Genomic DNA, 18,012 nt, shown 5'->3' with positions numbered 1-18,012 from the left:
AGCGTAATTCCAGAAGCATTTTTTTTTAAAAATACAATAATAGGCATGCTCGACTTCATATGAAAGGAGAAACAAAAATCAAGATTTCTTTTTATTGGATGTCATGATAACACTTGGTCACTACACTGTATATATATATTTTTTTCCAAAGACAATTACCGTACTCCTCTGAGTTTTAGTGCAAGTTGGACATTAATAAGACAATGATAAATTAAGTCACTTTTAGCTGTTACGGTGATCGAGTTATAAAATATGACACAAGAGTGTCATCAGCACAATTTAGATACTTGAGTTAGTTTGTGAACTTTTTGAGTGAGTGGTCTGCGTTCATGTAAAGGAAGGTTACATGTGAGGAGCAGGAAGGGGCGGGTAAATATCGTCCTTTAGTGGAGCTCAAGGCACGAGGACCACCCTCATGGTGTTGGTGTAACCGGAACCTGGACGCCAGCCGGTCACGACAAGGGCTACGTCACCGCTCTTGAAGAAATTTTGGTGTTTGCCTGTACAGGTAACAACATACAGATTTTATTAGCAAAACATTTACGGAGCTTTTCTTTCAACATTTCATTGCAGCTTCTCCTTGTTTGTCACTCACCAACTTCCAGGGCATAGTTGACACGCTGGTCGACGTCCTCGGCCCAGACGTCGTTGGCGGGTTTGGTGTAGAGCACCGGGTAGATACCGCGGTAGAGGTGAGCCTGGCGGGCCGCCTGGCCGCAACGGGTCACGGCGATGATGGGAGCGCGGGGCCTGTACCTGGACAGCATGTGAGCAGACCTGCAGGAGCACAAACCAAGTAAGTTTTCCCCAAAAATATTCGACAGAAATGTGGTTACAAAATATTGTTGCTGTCAGAAGTAAAAGTTATTTTATTTCATTCATTACAAAAGATGAATGCGTTTTAAGAATAGATTTGCCTTCAACTCAATTCAACTAAAATTGCATTATTACATCACATTGCCATTACCAAGAACAGTAATCCGTCTTTGAACAGTATTCATCAGATTTGTTCATATTTGCAAATAATTAAATTTGTAAAAGACAATTAAATGCTGCATTCCAGCACCTTTAACTATTTTTTTTTAAATTACTAATTATTATTTAATTTTAAATATATTTTCTAGGAATAAAACCTCCAAGTTGTTTTTGATGGACACTTTGGCCTACTCTGCTAATATATTTTAAGGTCGGTCGATTATATGGTGGTACTTGGAGCGACAAGAGACGGCTTTATTTTATTTTGACTGACAATATTTGTTGTTTCCAAATACTGAATGTACAGTAGCTAAAGGAAATTCAACATCCCTCATTAAGTTTGACTATATTTCCAAGTTGACGAGTCATCAAAGTACGTATTTTCTCTGTCGCTCTCCTAAGAATGAGATGCTATTTGTCGGTCAGCATTTCATCACTGGCCAGGAAGTGGACAGTCGGGAGGTATTTGGGGCTTTTCGAGGCACGCTGACATCTGGGAACAACCTGCTGACATCAGTGAGGCTGAATCCAATTGAAAAGTTGCAAGACGAAACAATGAAGTAAAAAAAAGCAATAAAGCTCTGCCGAGATCACAACACGATGAATCAGAACCTCCAGTAGATCTCCAACTGCAGTAAAAAATGCTGATCTGTGATGTTCTATCAATCCTAAGCGCTTTCCTACTCTTAAAAACACAGCTGCCTGAATCACATGCTTTTTAGAGGTTGAACTCCCTCGTGAGAGGAATGAACAGGGAGTTAAAATTATCATGTAAAATGTCAGGGTTCAGCTCCCAAAAGGTCAGAAGTGGCTCACTTCACTCAAGCCAGGGGGGGATTTACTGTGGAGACACGGGGTGGCGGGATTCTGACCTGCCGGTTTTGGTGAGCACGATGATGGCGCTGGCGCAGCACTTGAAGGATGCCTCCACTGTACCGATGGCGATGGTTTCCGTGGGGTCGCGGGTCAGGTGGGAGGTGCGACGCAGCTCCTCAAACATCTGCCTGTGGAACATGGCAGCCTCAGCTTCACGGGCGATCTGAACATAATAAAAACGTGGTTGCATTCCCTTAGGTCCATGAAATTTCAAATCCTTCTACTAAATATTGAAAGGAGGCACTTTTTTGGTCCATCCCTGAGACCAAATAGACTTCAGATGTCCACTCACCATATGTTGTGTGCGCACCGCCTCCAGAGGGTAATCCCCCTTAGCCGTCTCCCCGCTAAGCATGATGCAGTCGTTGCCATCCAGCACGGCGTTGGCGACGTCGCTGGCCTCGGCACGGGTGGGACGAGGCTTCTTGGTCATGCTCTCCAGCATCTGAATGTGGCAACCACAAAATGATGATGTCGCAACCCCAACATCACTGCAACGATGCGGCATACCTGCGTGGCGCAGACGATGGGCTTGCCCAGCCTGTTACACCTGCCGGTCATCATCTTCTGGGCGATGAACACCTTCTCCGTTGGGATTTCAATACCCAGATCTCCACGGGCTACCATGATGCCGTCGCTAGCCTCCAAGATCTCATCAAATCTGCGACGAAGGGAATTGAAATTATTAAGGGCAATCGTGATAACTAGCAGCGGCTCCATCTTTCATCACTAAAACGTAAATATCAAGTTACCTGCGCACTCCCTCGTGGTTCTCCAGCTTGCTGATGATCTTGATGTCCTTGCCCTTCTCACCCAGAGCTTTCCTGACAGCGTGAACGTCGTCAGCCTTGCGGATGAAGGAAGCGAACACCATGTCGACACCCTGCTCCACGCCAAACTTCAGGTCATCAAGGTCCTTCTCCGACAGAGCAGGGAGATCGACGGCAGCGCCGGGTAGGTTGACGCCTTTCTTGCTGCCCAACATGCCACCGTTTTCGATCTCACACATCAGGTAGTCGTGACCTTCGAGGCGAAAAATTCACTTAGTCATTCTGGGTTTACGTTGCATTATTTGCATCTTTTGTTATGGTGTGTCATCTATGAATGCTCAAAACACATTTTGAAATAGTGACGGGTAGAAACTAAGTGCTGATATCTGTTTTCCAAAGCAGGGAGTAAAAGACAAATCAAGCACAAATACGTGAGGAATCTACTTGACTACAATAACTAAGTATTAATACTTGGTTACTTCTGACCTCTCCTGTTAGCTTAATAAGAAACTCAAACTAGTCTTTGGTCTTACCAAGGTTATTATAGTACACCAACAAAACAAGCCAAAATTGAAATTAGTTCTCAGAATAAAACAAAATTGTGCTTTAAAAACCGTAACTTACTAAAACTGAAAATGTTAAAGTCATATAGCGAACAAAACTATGATTTTAGTGAAAATGTCCTTTGTTTTTGTGTTTGTCAATTAATTTCTTCAATTAATTTAAATAATCTATAAATAAATAAATAAATAAAAAATATTATTAAAACTAATCAACACAGAACTGAGATGAAGCTTTTTGAAAAATAAAAACTAACCGTGCTTAAAACCTAAATAAAATAACTGGTTTTAAAAGAGAACTCAAAACGAAATAAAATAAAAGTTGGAACGCCAGCTCTTACCGATGTCTTTGACCTTGAGGGAAATCAACCCATCATCGACGTAGATGTGGCTTCCGCTCTGGACGACCCTGGTGATGTTTTTGTAGTCGAGCCACAGTGTCTTCTCATCGCATTTCTCCTCGTAACTGTCATCAAGAGTCAGCTTGATGGTGTCACCTTTCTTCAGCTGAACCTCAGCGGTGCCACTCTGAGCAACAAGAACAAAAGCATGTTGATGACCTTCATTCTCCTCTCCTTTGTGTCACTAAGGTTGTGATGAATACTTAGCAAGAAGAACTTACACCCTTGATGAGCCCTGTCCTGATTTCTGGTCCCTTGGTGTCCAAAGCGATGGCCACTGGCCTGTAGCTGAGCGAGCCTGCTCCAAAGCTCTCAGTTGCTTCGCGGACATTCTTGATGGTCTCAGCATGGTACTGTTGCGCAAGTTTTAAAAACAAGGAAAAACAAAATGAGATCTGACCATAAAAAGTGCAGTAGAACTTGATGTGGTGGGAAATAGAATATGATGATGTAAATGGAAGTTATTGCAGTGTAGGAAAATGGTCCTTGTATCTATGTCATGGTTGCTCGGTACAATACGGTTCAAGCTAGCTACACACATACAAGGCTAACTTTCTGTACAATACGGTTCAAGTTAGCTACACACATACCAGGCTAACTTCGAGCATTTTTGGTGCAATACGGTTCAAGCTAGCTACACACATACAAGGTTAACTTTGAGCATTTTCCATATTTTTTGAGCCAGCAAAAGCCCAATTTTCCAATGTTTTTGAAATAATAAATTATCAATCAGTGGGTAAATTGTATTTACACTAAGATAGCAACACATTAGTGTCTAATACTGTATGTGAACAAACTGAGTCTCAATAGGTACGGGCAGTGTGTTGCTTTCTTCTTCCGAGCTGCAAAGAGGTGTAAATCCTGAACGACAACTGCAACACCAATTTTAGCTTGTGACGCAGTTCACTGTCCCAAAAACAGCTGCTTGAGGTGTTAGCAGAATATTTCCTCACTGTTTGTGTACACTTGGATGCTCAGCATGCATCAACATATTTAAAAACAGTTTTCTGAAGAACCTATTGTCTTGTTTTAAATGTTAATGATCTACCATATGAGGAGACAAGATGTTCTCAATGTATGTTGAAAGTACTCGTAAGAGGAGCAACGAACACAACACTGTGAGTCCACACATGCCTCCATGTAAACTCTCTGCGTCTCAAACTATTAATAGCTGCACTGGCAAGTGACCACGCAGAGGTCAATTTCATTTTGTCCTTCCCAAAACAATTCGTGCTTCTAGTTTACTTTCATGATTCTGCAAATAAAAACACATATTGTACACTGACAAGCCATAAAATTAGGAACACCTTTGAGGATAAACAAATACCTTTACACTCATAGAATATTTTTGTTGACAATTGTAAAATCTGTAATTTTCCATTTTAGTGCGACCTTGCTCCTCTCTCTCGCTCTGATATTGTGTTATTAATTTGTGTCACTCAATCTCAAAAGTTCTTGTTCTAGCTCTCATCTACTAAGGGCTAACAGTTTCCCTTGACAAGCTGCAAAAACTATTTTTCTTCCACATTACACTCCTACACCGGCAGTCAATCACTGAAAGTCACCTTTCCTTTAACCTTTACTGAGTACCATGTGAAAGTTCTTACTGCGCCAGTCCACTCAGGTGACAGTGAAGCCAAGCAAGTGTATGACCTTTATAAAAGGTGACAGGTCAACGGGGATATTTTTTTTTTGCCAACACACAACCCTCTTTGCAACATACATGCCAAATCACTGCCACTCAGATGGAGAACAAGTAACAAGATCCCATGACAATCATGACACTCTCACTCAATCACTCCCATATGGTGAACATTATGGCGCAACATAATATGTCTCATGTACTGAACATGTATTTGTGGAATACATTCTTAATGCCAGATTAATTTTATCCGTCTGGTATGTGAAGCTGACATTTTGTTTCCATAGGTCATATGCCACAAATTTTGCCTGGCAACAAGTGGCGATGCCAAATTGTCGTGCACCACGCTAGCATAAATAGGACTTTTTTTTTTTTTTTTAACTATTTCAACGAAATTCTCATGTTTCTATGTTGTTACCAAGTTACTCGTCAATGCTTTTACCATGAGTGATAAAACTTATCGTACAAATTCCTATGTCACCATCACCGAGGTCACCCAGTGCACTCACTTCATGTGTGCCATGCGAGAAGTTCATTCTTGCAATGTTCATCCCGGACTTGATCATCTCCTTGGCCATGGCCACAGACCGAGAGGCAGGCCCTGCATGAGAACATTTTACAAAAAATACAAATATAGTCAGTCAAACAGACTTTCATTGACTTTTTATGTGTGTGTATTTCTGACCAACTGTGCAGATGATGCCGGTGTTACGAGACACGGCAGGCTCCGAGTCGATGTCCAGCAGGCACATGTGCTCGATGAACGTGTCGGCCATAGCGGCGTGCAGCTGCTGGCTGTGCATGATGGAGGATTCCTTCGACTTCGACATGATTGGACACGTGCCTTCGGGATTATGCCTGCGGAAAGAGGTTAGAAGACATGATTGATTTACCTTCGATAACGGCGACATGCATTCATACATTCATGTGAGTTCAATTGGAGATTTGATAAAAAGCAATGGTTTTTGACATTGCTACACAAACGCAGGTGCATTTTTTGCACCATATTCTTAGGATTTTACATTATTATCTGATTGGTTGAGATAAATATCCTTTATTGTGATGTAATTTTAAATTTGAGTCATTAAATATAGGTCCTCACATAATGTCAATAATGTGCAAGAAAATTTAATATTGTGAAAATAGTAAGTACAGTAATAGCTAAAAAAAAATTTTTTTTAAATGACATGGATGGCAGAGGTGGACCGATGCCCAGTGAGGTTTTCGTGCGAGCTGATCAAACAGCCCATGTGCATAAAGCAACAAGAACAGCAAAGTGCTCGGCTGGCTCCACTCTACACATTCCAACGGGAGTTCATGTGGAGAAGACAAGCAGGTCACTTTTGACACAAGGTTGAATCACACTCACAAACAGGACTGTGCCTGTTGTGAAGCGAGACTTAATGACTTGTGCTGTACAGTGGACGCTTGACGACCAAGTGTCGGTGAGTCAGTGTTTGGAAACACCGAGCGTGCTGGGACACCGATCTCACCGCCAGCACTGACCGAAAATAACCACCTGGGAGTATTTCGGGACAGTGGATGCATGCTATGACTGTGTTTTCCTTTTCATAGCACACATTTGAAATTATGTAATCACAGAAAAGTCACTGCGCAAAAGTCTTATGCTAAAATTTGATTTGTTGTTCATATATCATCAAATCGGAAGAAAATATTAAAGGCTGAAGGAGTGTTGAAAAACTTCATTTATTTCTGTGGTTAATTTCAAATTATACTGATACAGTTTAATTATGAAAATTATTTACATTTACAGCTAACCAATTAATTCACCATCTAGTGACAATGAATATAGAAATAATTACAATCATTTTTAATTGAAAGTGTTTTATGTGTTAAAGTTAAAGGTGCTAATTAAAACTTCCTAAGATGTTTTTTACATAGTTAAAATGAATTAATGAATGAATTTAATTTATCAACTAATTAAGTATTGAGTACTATATAAGTCCTGAAATGTAGACTGTAGGAGAAAAATACAGTCAACTGTGTAGCTAAATTAAAACAAGGGGAATTATTTTATTTTTTTTGTAGAAAATTCAATTGTTTCTCATAACACACACAATTTGTGAGTGCACACTCACCTTAGGGATGAACTTTGCAGGGAACCAAAGCGCCGCTCGGTTCCCCGCGGCGGCTGCTTTTTATGCTCCTTGGTTGACCGGAACTACTTTGCTGTGACCAAGGGAATGTAGTGCGATACGGAGGCGGTGGTCGTCTGGTTGGTAAGAAATCACTCCGCCACTACTGGTAGACACCTTTCAAAGGGCAAAAGTTGTCACTTGACGCTGGCGAGTCAATTGCATCAAAATATAGTAGTTGGCTTCAATAACTACATTGCGGGAGGTAGGGTGACGATTGACAATTTTTATGCAATAATTTTCTACCCACTAAAATCATACAGAAGGAGTATTTTAATTCAATTCAATTTCAAATGTCCCAAATGGTAACATTTTAAATTTCATTGATTTTTTGGACAAATGTATGTTTATTTTGCTATCAACATATAGATCAACATATTGTTAAGCATTCCTCAACAAGCTATTCTTTTTTTATCCGCGAAATTATTATTCTGATTCATTTATACTGTATGTAATCGGCATGGAAAAATTATTTTCTGTCCAGAATACAAACTGAAGCTACATCAAATTACTTCTCGCAACAACAGTGTCCTCTTGTGGATGATCAGTGGATGTGGACACATTTTTTTTATATATATATATATATATATATATATATATATATATATATATATATATATATATATATATATATATATATATATATAAGCTAATTTTTTTGTGTACATCAATATGTTGCAATTCAGGAACATTTGGAATCCTCAATATGTGCTTCAATTCTTACGCAAACATCCTGTAATTGTAACGCTTTTTAGACATCAATTATTAGACGTTTAATTTGATTTGAATTTAGAACACAAAATTAGTTGCTGGAAATGGGCCTTCATTTTTTTAAAGGACATTTCTGTCATCACGGTTTGTCCAAAATGTATCTCACTTTCATCTGTTTTTCCATAACATTATTTTACTCCTATTTCAATTACGCCAATAAACAATTCAGAGGGATTAATGAGCATGGGGGGAAAAAAGCACACCACTACCAAACACTCTCATAAATGGATTACAGAATGCTGAGAAAAGCACTTAATGAGAGTGCACATATGTATGAAGGCCTTACAAGTGTGTAATCTGACCAGACTGTGGAGCAGCAGGCGTCTACTCACAGGGGTTAACTGCTGATTAAGGTCAGTCTGGAGATGGACACACTCAGACGAGGAAAAAAAAATTTTTAAATGTGCCAATTTGTCCTAAAGCCCATCATGGTACTCAACTTTTAGTGGAGAAAATGTGATTAGTGTTGTAATGTTTGACAGGAGAGGAAACATTGCCGGTTTCAGATCATGGAGATCACCAGTTCAATGAATGGCAGCAGCTAATTGAGTCCACGACGCAATGTGTGACATCCTGCTGTTCGGATCACTAGGAGGACAGCTAAAGTCGCATTACCAAGCGAGTCATCAAACTGGGAGCATGTTTTTGTTTTGTTTCTCTATTTTTACTAGTAGATCTCTGGATATAATCTTTTTCATCAAGTCACAAATGTGTATGCTCCCCATGTCTCTGTGAAAGGAGGTAAGTGGTGACATCATGAATATCAAATTACATATCGAGAACCGTGTGTAAAATGTCAATCTCAGTCTTTCTTTCCTTTCCTTAGCCACAGACCAGTATAGATTATCCACTTTTGTTGATGAAGTGCAATATTGCTGCACATGGTGAGTCCAGATGAGTTATTTGTACTCTTTCATATAAGAAAAAAAAATAAAACAGTATATAATGAACACATTGAACTACCACCACGCTACACTATATCGATTTGAGAGCTCGGCCCAAGAATCTGCCTTTCTGATGTGAAAATAATGATGCTTATTGATTGAGGTATTGATTCAAGTGGCTGTAATTGCTGTTGTTGGTGTTAAAATAGTGTACAATATACTCTGTCTCTCTCTCTCTCTCTCTCTCTCTCTCTCTCTCTCTCTCTCTCTAAATATTTAAATGTGCCACGCCGAGTATGCAGAATCAATATAGAAAATTAATGAATGGATAAATTGCTTTCCTGTTCAGGAAGCTGAGTGGCAGCAGTGGAGTGAAAGTGAGGAAGATTTTGCCTCAGAGGAAGAAGAGACAGCATATGTAAACATTCGTTAAGCAATTTGTTGGTAGCGGCTGTCTCATAGATTGAAATAACACAGGCACTTGTACTTGTCCCAGCAGGGGAGTTGTATTATTGAGCCCAGCTGCCATCCCCGACTGGATGGAGACATCGAAACAGTCAGGAAGCTGTATTCTTATAATTCCGTCACTATCGGGTAAACACTGAAACCATCAGTCATGTGGAAAGAGCATTAATTTTTCCTGTGTTTTTAAATCTTGCCTACATTCTGCACATTTCAGGGAATATCAATCAATCGACGAAGTGGATGTTGATCTGAACATTAACGCCAACATTTTGAATGTAAGTTAAAAAAAGACCAATTTAAAAAAATATATATACCTATATACCGTTTTTTTCCATGTATAATGCGCAAAATTTAACTAATTTATTGTCCTAAAATCTGGGGTGCGCATTATACATGGGTACAATTTAAAAAAAAAATTTATTTTCCTTTTTTTTTTTTTTTTTTTGTGAAGAAAATCATGGTACAACCATTTTTGAAGAAAATCTTGTCACGGATGGTTCTTTACAACGTCACTTTCCTCTCTTTTCATTTTAACCTAACTGATCGCGGTGGTGCCTTTCTGGGCAGTCGGAGAAATCAACGCTAACAAAAAAAATACATCCAGCCTAGTTAAGAAATCACCAGAAAGATCACCATGACAATTGTGAATAATAAATAAATAATTATTATATATATTATATATATTATTATTATAATAATAAATAATTGTGATAAATAACTGGAACATCACTCAAATATTGGTGATCCCGTTGAGAGTCTCACATATTTCTTCGCTATCGAGTTTGCTACTGCATGCGCGTGATACAGACTGGCAGAATAACATCCGGTTGTTCCCAAAGATGATCTTTTTTCTGAAATAATTTTACGTTTACGGACTTAAGTAACCCGGCCGGGTCATACCAAAGACTATAAAAATGGGACCCATTGCCTCCCTGCTTGGCACTCAGCATTAAGGGTTGGAATTGGGGGGTTAGATCACCAAATGATTCCCGAGCGCGGCGCCGCTGCTGCTCACTGCTGCTCACTGCTGCTCACTGCTCCCCTCTCCCCCAAGGGATGGATCAAAATCACACGGGGATGGGTCAAATGCAGAGGACAAATTTCACCACACCCAGATGCGTGTGTGACGATCATTGGGACTTTAAAAAAAAAAAGAAAAAAAAAAAAAAAGTCAAAATTTGGGTGCGTATTATACATGGGTACAGGCTTTTTTCCAGCATCGACATGCCATTTTTAGGGTGCGTATTATACATGGGGGCGCATTATACATGGAAAAAAACGGTAACATAATAAATAAGAGGAGCAAAAATGGAGCAAGTGTGCATACAGCAGACAGTCAGAATATAGCGCAAAAGTACAGGACGCTACGCAGAAGCAAAGAGTGAGCGGGGTGACTCACATCACTCACAATCGCGGTCGCCTTGCGGGTGAGACGGGAGGTGTAAATGTCCTTCAGGGAGGGGAGTGAAGCACCAATAATCTTACCAGCCGTGTTCACTATGCGCTGCAGGGCCTTCATGTTGTATTCAGTGCAGCTACCACCCGAAACAGCGATACAACTGGTATCACTCCCATATGGTGAACATTACAGTATTATGGCACAACTAAATATTTCTTATGTACTGTACATACATTTGTGGAATACATTCTTAGTGCCAGTTTAATTTAATCCGGCTGCTGACATTTTGTTTCCATAGGTCATAGGGTTAGTTGAGACAGTCAGGATATATTTATATTTATATTTTATATATACATATATATGTATATATATATTTGTTAAAGAAACAAAATGATTTAAAAAAATATATAAAAATAATATATAAAAAATAAAATATATAGAAATTTCATCCATCTGTACCACATACGTACATTGTTTGCTCTTGGTGTACGCAGGAGGACGTGGCTAAGGCCTGGAGAGTTCATACATCAGAGCCAATTATTGTTCGCCTGCACTTGTCTCTATCTCAGTATCTTGATGGACCAGGTGAGACTCTATCCTGCAAACTGTATGACATCAGCATTCTCCATGATGATGATACATGACTCCTCACTGTAGAACCATCTGTTGAAGTCTTTCAGCCATCTAATAGACATCATTTTAATCTTGGAAAACAACTGCAAAGGTAGCACCATCGGTCAATGTTCATATTTTGTCTGAAAGATTAACCTTTTAATATTGTTGGACAGTATTTTAGCAGTTTTCATCTCCCGCGAGTGGAACCATCTGACTAATGAGAACATTACAGTGAGACAGAAGAAAAGGCACAGCTGGTTCAGACCTGGTGGAACCATGAAGAAATTTCGTGCAAGACTCAGCATTTGGCTGCCACTGTCCAAGTATGCAAAGTATCTGATGTCGCTGTGACAGGCTTTCCTGATCAACTCTCCGTTTTAGATCAAACACGCTGCAAGACCGCAGCCTGAGGGGAAGAATTTTTTTGCCCGCCATGAGACGGAATCATTTTGCCAATCACACAATGTCCTACAACATCAAGAATCCACCGGGAGAACTCTTCACTTACACACCCAGTGGAAAGGTCAGCTATGCCACTTGAGATATTCAAGCAAGCTCAGACGATGGCTAAAAATATATGCCAAGTATATATGTATACTGCATATTGAATTAAGCCGATTGTCAATGACATCATTTGCGTTTGACTTTATCCACCAGGGTCATTGGCAGAGTTAAAATTCTAAAATTCTTCAATAAACGCTGATAAAGATGCATTGTATGTATGTTCCCCATGGGGATGGGTGGGAATGTGTTAAAATAATTCAAAGAAAAATATGAAAATAACCAAAAGACAATATCTGACATGGCACCTCGGGGGATGCAGAGCCCCGTGGACCCCCCTCTAGCGCCGCCAATGGGCAGGTGTGAATGTAATGGCAGGTGCACAAAAAAGATGAGGAAAAAATGACAAATGTTTTAGCAAAGTATTCAAAACTGATTTCCTTTCCTGGACTTCTTCCACAGAGGGTTGCCGTGTCAGGAGTGAAGTCATCAGCTCAGCTCAGCACGAAGCAGCTGATAGAGCTGCTGTTCTTCTCTCAGGCCATAGGGCACTGCAAAACGAGCCCGACTCTACAACATGGCTTCTTGGTGCAAGTAAGCAAATTAAAACATGAGGGAAAGGCAATAGCAATTTCCAAGCTACAACTGGCAGGAATTATTCTGAAGGAAATTCGATTCGAAGGCACATGCAAATAAATGAAAACTGATTTTGCTTTGCTGTGCTCATAGGTCATGAGGTACGCAGAGCAAAGAATCCCCACGTTGAATGAATACTGCGTGATTTGTGATGAGCGCCACGTTTTTCAGAATGGCCCCCTGTTGAAGGTAAAAAATTTGCAAACTTATAAAACTGCACTGAAACGGAATACTAAGAGCTCTATCTGGTGATTCGCTAGCCCGCCGTTTGCGCCAGGGAACTGTGCGTCTTTTCTTTTCACGCCATGGGGGCCATGTCAGGAGCCACAGAGGAGACGGCCACCGGTGCTGAGGTCAATGACGCACCACTTAATTTTGGTTTTTTTGCGTAAAGTTGCGTCAATACCATTTGTAAGATTTTCGTCCCACAGGTGATCGACTTGCTGGTGGCGATGTGCAGGTCAGCTCTGCAGTCGTCTCGCAAAAGCATCATATTTGAACCGTACCCATCTGTGGTTGATCCAAAAAAAAACAAAATGTTGGCCTTTCGTCCTAAGGTATTATCAGAGCTCATATTATTGACGACTTAGGGTTTGAAGATTCAATGAAGTTTCTTTTTGTCTCTCCACAGAGAAAGAGTTATGAAAGGCTGGAAAAAGCCCTAGACAGTGTCCTGCTAATTCGGAGCATGGCACAGGTAAATGTCACCTGTCAATAATTTTTTGATTTACCTAGACATGGTTATCATTGTCACGCAGGGCTCGTATTCTGAAATAAAAAGGCAGATGGACAAGACAGACCCTCTCGCCATTCCTTTATTGCAATGGTAAGATTCAAAGTATATTCAACATTTTATTATGCTCACCTAAAAAAAATCATTTGAAATTTAAATATGTGAAAAACTTGATGTAGGCAAATCTCACCGTGAAGCAGAAGAAAAATAATAATAAAAATAAATTAATAATAATACCGTAATTTTCGGACTATAAGTCGCACCGGAGTATAAGTCGCACCAGCCATAAAATGCCCAAAAAAGTGAAAAAAACATATATATGTATATAAGTCGCTCCTGAGTATAAGTCGCCCCCCCCACCCAAACTATGAAAAAAACCGCGACTTATAGTCCGAAAATTACGGTAATAATAATAAATCAACTCGCTAAAATTTTTGATCATTTGAGCAGGAATTGGTGCTGTCATTATTGCACCGAATGATATAAAAACAAAAAATTAATTGGAGGGAACTTTTTGCCCTACTGCTGTTTCTGAATTGGCAAACCAAATACCACTACAATACAACAAAAAAACCAAACAAGATCGTCTTAGTGAATCGAATCATGTTGTGTGAGCGTACCTAATGTTGTGGCCGGTCAGATTACGACACATGGCCAACAATCACAATATCATCTGATTGTTCTTATGTTTGACATCAGGATTTTATCAAACAACAGATCTCACATTGTCAAGCTTCCAGCCAACAGGGTAGGACAATGCATACATGTAGTGACCACGTTGAAGAAAATACAAGTTGTTGAGCTGTGTTGTACTTACTTTTCTTTGCTAACTGCACTTTATAGCAACTGTCATTTATGCACACGCCTCACCAGTTCCTGCTCATCAGCAGCCCTCCGACCAAAGAAGCTCGCTTTCAAACTGCACGCAAACTCTATGGCAGCACCTTTGCTTTCCAGTGAGAAAAATCTATGGTCGTTCGTACACATTTATGCAACTTAGATCCTGAATTGCTGACTCATAACATTTTTTTTTTCTTTTCCCAGTGGTTCTCACATTGAAAATTGGCATTCTATTTTAAGAAATGGGCTTGTGAATGCCTCCAATACAAAATTACAGGTAAGGGGTGGGTGACAACCCTGGAACTCATTAACTTAGACCTCACCTATCTTAATACAATAAATTGGGTTTGCATAGGAATATCTGTTTCCTGTCATGTTAAATCATTCAGGATTAGTATTGAGAGAAATCAGTCACATGTGATTTCACAGGGGTGTATCCAAAACCATTAGCGCTGAGAACTCAAGAAGCAGTTCTCAGATTTCAAATGTCGTTGACCTCTAAGTCTGACAAGTTACACTTGTTACTTTTTAAAAGATGCATGGAGCTGCGTATGGCAAAGGGATCTATTTAAGCCCAATCTCAAGCATATCTTTTGGATATTCTGGTATGAATTTACATATTTTATTTTTTTATTTTTTATTTAAATCCTTCAGATTTTTGCAAAGTGTATTTTTTATGTTCAGACATGGGCAAGGGACAACACCAGATACCCTCTAAGGAAGAACTCCTGAAGAAGTATAACCACATAAACATAATCCAACAAGTAATTTTTTTTAAGTATTATGTGTATCTTCATAGATGTCCATTCTGTCATTTCACGTTACATTTTCTCTTTGTTATAGGATCTTCCTTGCAGGTTTCTTCAAAGCAGCAACTTAAACTGTGTTGCACTTTGTGAAGGTACATATGAGCAAGACTATATATCTTTTTTAAATTTGGTAATACTTGCATATAGTAAAACGGATTTGTTTTTGGCTCTCTTCACAGTCATAACATCAAATGAGCTCAAAAAGCACGGGAACATCTGGATGTGTCCCATTCCCGACCACGTGTGCACACGTTTCCTCTTTGTGTAAGAACAACCTGACGCGAGTCTTGAGTCCAGATTGACTGTTTGGTTCAACAACACACGACTTTGTGTCTCTCAGGTATGAAAACGGTTGCGTGGGGGATGTCCACATCAATACTCAGGAAGAAGCCATCCAGAACCAAATTTTAGAAGTCATTGCAACTAAACCCAGCTGAAAAAATATACATTCCACATATGCTGTGAATATCTTTAAAATTCCCATTTTTGATAAAATGACAAATGTGTGTTTTTATTGTTTTTATGTATTAAGAGAAATTACCAGGCAACATAATAAGACAATATTCAAGATGCTTTTATTGGCCCAAAAGACACAAAGGAAATCATAAAGCCTGTGCTCATTGTTCATATCAGCAAATAACAGGAGATGCGTTCCATCCCATGAGGCAGAAAGGCAAAATTATAACACTATTGTGCTTCCATATGAGCCCCACAGCTGCCTCCCCAATGTACCCTCGCCAGCATTGTTGGCACCTGAGGACAAACCTGTTTTTGTTGCTTTTACACACCTCCACAAAATGGTAGCTGCTCCGAGGTTTAAATGTTCTTATTGATTTACAAGAGGTCTGCCGTTTTCTGGGTCAGCCCAGCGGGCGACTTGACAGACTAAAAGGAAGACAAAATATCCCTGGTAGCCCAAAGGAAGACTTTTTTTTTTTTTAATACCATATGGTGTCAATAGAGTAAATGACACGAAAAGCCATTAAAGATAAAACCCACACTAATTCAAGAAATTTAGAAGATTCAAATGTTAGGAAAACAAAATAATCATTTGAGTTCAAACAATTTGAGTGCGTCAGCACATCTCAATAAATCATGTGTATTTCACTGCTAAATTAAAGCAACCACATTGATGCTTGAGGCTCTCACAAAAGTTGCTGGTCAACTCACTAAATGACATAAATGACTGAATTCAATGAGGCAAAATGTTGCATGTGCCTTTAAGAGCTCTTTGTGCCACTCAACGGTCGGAGCCTCATGTGTGTTTGTGGGCATCAGCTGTCCTCGGTGCTGAATCGAGCAAGAGCATCTTTTTCTTCACGTCGGAGGGATTCGAAGAAGAAATGTCCTTTTTACTTCTCCTTCACGGTCATCTCAGAACAAAGGGATGCTGAATTGGCAGAAATCGGAGGATGGACTTCTGAAGAACTCTTCTGGAAAACATTATTCAAAGCTGTAAGCTCTGAGACGTACTAATTCCTTCGAATGTTTGACAGTTTTTTAAGGATGACTGAAGCCATACATCAGAAGGTGCGTTCAAGTACTTCACTCAACCCAGCCATTCAATCTTTACCTCCTTCACTCTGTCCAAAGAACTTCAGGAGAATCAGACGCACAGAAGACAGCGGTCCCTATCCCATTCCCGGACTCAACGCAGACTTTCTCCACATGCGAGTAAGAGAAGGAAGCAAAATCCGCAATTTGCTGCGGTTCGCAACAGCTCGCATGCAAGGCGAGGCTCGAGACAGCCATGGGCGGTCACCGAGACAGGTGGTCTTCACTGGTTCGGATAGAGGGGTCACCAAGACTATCACCTGTGTGGAGATCTTCAAACGGAAAGTGGAAGGGCTCCACCAGGTGTCCAAACTCTACTACAAGACCGTGGATGAAGTTTGGGAAGCGTCGCAACAGGCAGCGCCGGGGATAACCGTGCAGAGGACGGTCCCGGCCATTTGTATCCTGCTCTCCAAAGACCCTCTCAATCCCCAGGAGCCTGGATACCAGCCTCCCCAGTCAGCCAGCGTTCCCTCAGAGGGTAGAGGGATGTACACAGCCATGCTCAGGCCGCCGCAATGCTCCATGGCAGCTAAGAAACTCTGCCTGGAGGACTGGAGCAAATGTGCTCCATGAATTGAGCTAGATTTCTATGTTGGAGGTTTATTTGTTGAAATACTGTATGTCCACATTTATATCTGTTCTACTGGGATAACTCGATTTTCCTCACAACATGCCAGCAAGATTGTTTCGCATATACACATAAGCAGTAAGAAGGGCAATAGACATGAGTGAGCGAGAGCATTCAAATCAATTGTGGAGATTTTGTGTTTTAACTTTAACAATAAAAATGGCCTTAAATAAAATGTAACTTAATTCATCAGTGTTTATAAATTGATTTAGGGTCCTGGAAAATTTTGTGGGTATCGTATTTTCATTGTGCTACGTTCAAAGAAATATGGTATGTACAGTAGAAATAAATGTTTTCTTGCAGTTAAAGGGGAGTTTGCTGTTTTAAAACGGCTAGCAAAATTTGAATGCAGCCTCACTTAACTCATCCGTCCCTCACTTTAGTTTCTGTTTGCAACATGCACCGTAAGGTTAACCATTCTTTCTAAGCTGGTAGCATGATGCATTCGTAATGAAGTGTTAAAGTAACACAATGTTATCAGTTTAAAGTTTTATTTCTTGGAATGTTAATTAATCAAGAAAAAAGGTGATCAAATTACATGGATGTGCCTGCAAGTGTGATTGACCCCCATTTGTCATGCTATTTGTCTTTGGTTGTTTTGTTCTGGCGCAATGTGGTTTCTTAAAAATCATACTAGGTGTACAAGATGGAGCCAAAGAGATGTTTTTTCATAATTTTACTCATGTCAGGTCAGATAAACAGTTTTACAAATACGACAAAAAAAAAATTTTTTTCCCTTTTTTGTTAACTACAGACTCCTCATACAGGTAAATCTGCATGTCAGCAGAGGAGTA

At 39.9% G+C, this 18,012-nt stretch overlaps 3 protein-coding genes across 4 annotated transcripts; 2 read left to right on the top strand and 1 right to left on the bottom strand.

The window, feature by feature from the left end:
* Positions 1-78: 78 nt before the first annotated feature.
* Positions 79-7,476, bottom strand: pkmb (pyruvate kinase M1/2b). The gene is made up of 11 exons (XM_037254467.1): positions 7,324-7,476; positions 5,910-6,082; positions 5,734-5,825; positions 3,804-3,935; positions 3,523-3,709; positions 2,604-2,874; positions 2,362-2,512; positions 2,144-2,296; positions 1,848-2,014; positions 596-777; positions 79-500 (listed from the first exon to the last, which is right to left on the bottom strand). The coding sequence occupies exons 2-11, from the start codon at positions 6,052-6,054 to the stop codon at positions 394-396; spliced, it is 1,587 nt and encodes a 528-aa protein (XP_037110362.1). The 5' UTR covers positions 6,055-6,082; positions 7,324-7,476; the 3' UTR covers positions 79-393.
* A 761-nt stretch (positions 7,477-8,237) lies between these two features.
* On the top strand, positions 8,238-15,853 carry LOC119124729 (protein mono-ADP-ribosyltransferase PARP6-like). Of its 2 annotated transcripts, none has more exons than XM_037254966.1 (23): positions 8,238-8,892; positions 8,978-9,035; positions 9,385-9,453; positions 9,535-9,629; positions 9,715-9,775; positions 11,394-11,484; positions 11,557-11,623; positions 11,688-11,837; positions 11,896-12,037; positions 12,478-12,609; positions 12,745-12,840; positions 12,912-13,004; positions 13,083-13,208; positions 13,283-13,348; positions 13,410-13,477; positions 14,084-14,132; positions 14,228-14,340; positions 14,429-14,501; positions 14,760-14,829; positions 14,909-14,988; positions 15,068-15,125; positions 15,213-15,297; positions 15,374-15,853. In XM_037254966.1, the coding sequence occupies exons 2-23, from the start codon at positions 9,033-9,035 to the stop codon at positions 15,468-15,470; spliced, it is 1,884 nt and encodes a 627-aa protein (XP_037110861.1). In that variant the 5' UTR covers positions 8,238-8,892; positions 8,978-9,032; the 3' UTR covers positions 15,471-15,853. The 2 variants fall into 2 exon arrangements, with proteins under 2 accessions (XP_037110861.1, XP_037110859.1); XM_037254964.1 differs by having other exon boundaries at positions 9,532-9,629.
* Positions 15,854-16,278: 425 nt separating this feature from the next.
* Positions 16,279-17,930, top strand: LOC119124730 (ribonuclease P protein subunit p25-like protein). The gene has a single exon (XM_037254967.1). It carries the CDS (start codon positions 16,519-16,521, stop codon positions 17,161-17,163), a length of 645 nt encoding a protein of 214 aa, XP_037110862.1. The 5' UTR covers positions 16,279-16,518; the 3' UTR covers positions 17,164-17,930.
* Positions 17,931-18,012: the final 82 nt, after the last annotated feature.

Source organism: Syngnathus acus, chromosome 6 (assembly GCF_901709675.1).
Source record: "Syngnathus acus chromosome 6, fSynAcu1.2, whole genome shotgun sequence".
Taxonomy (NCBI): Eukaryota; Metazoa; Chordata; class Actinopteri; order Syngnathiformes; family Syngnathidae; genus Syngnathus; species Syngnathus acus.
The sequence above is the reverse complement of the archived record's forward strand: the minus strand, read 5'-3'. Positions and strand labels throughout refer to the sequence as shown.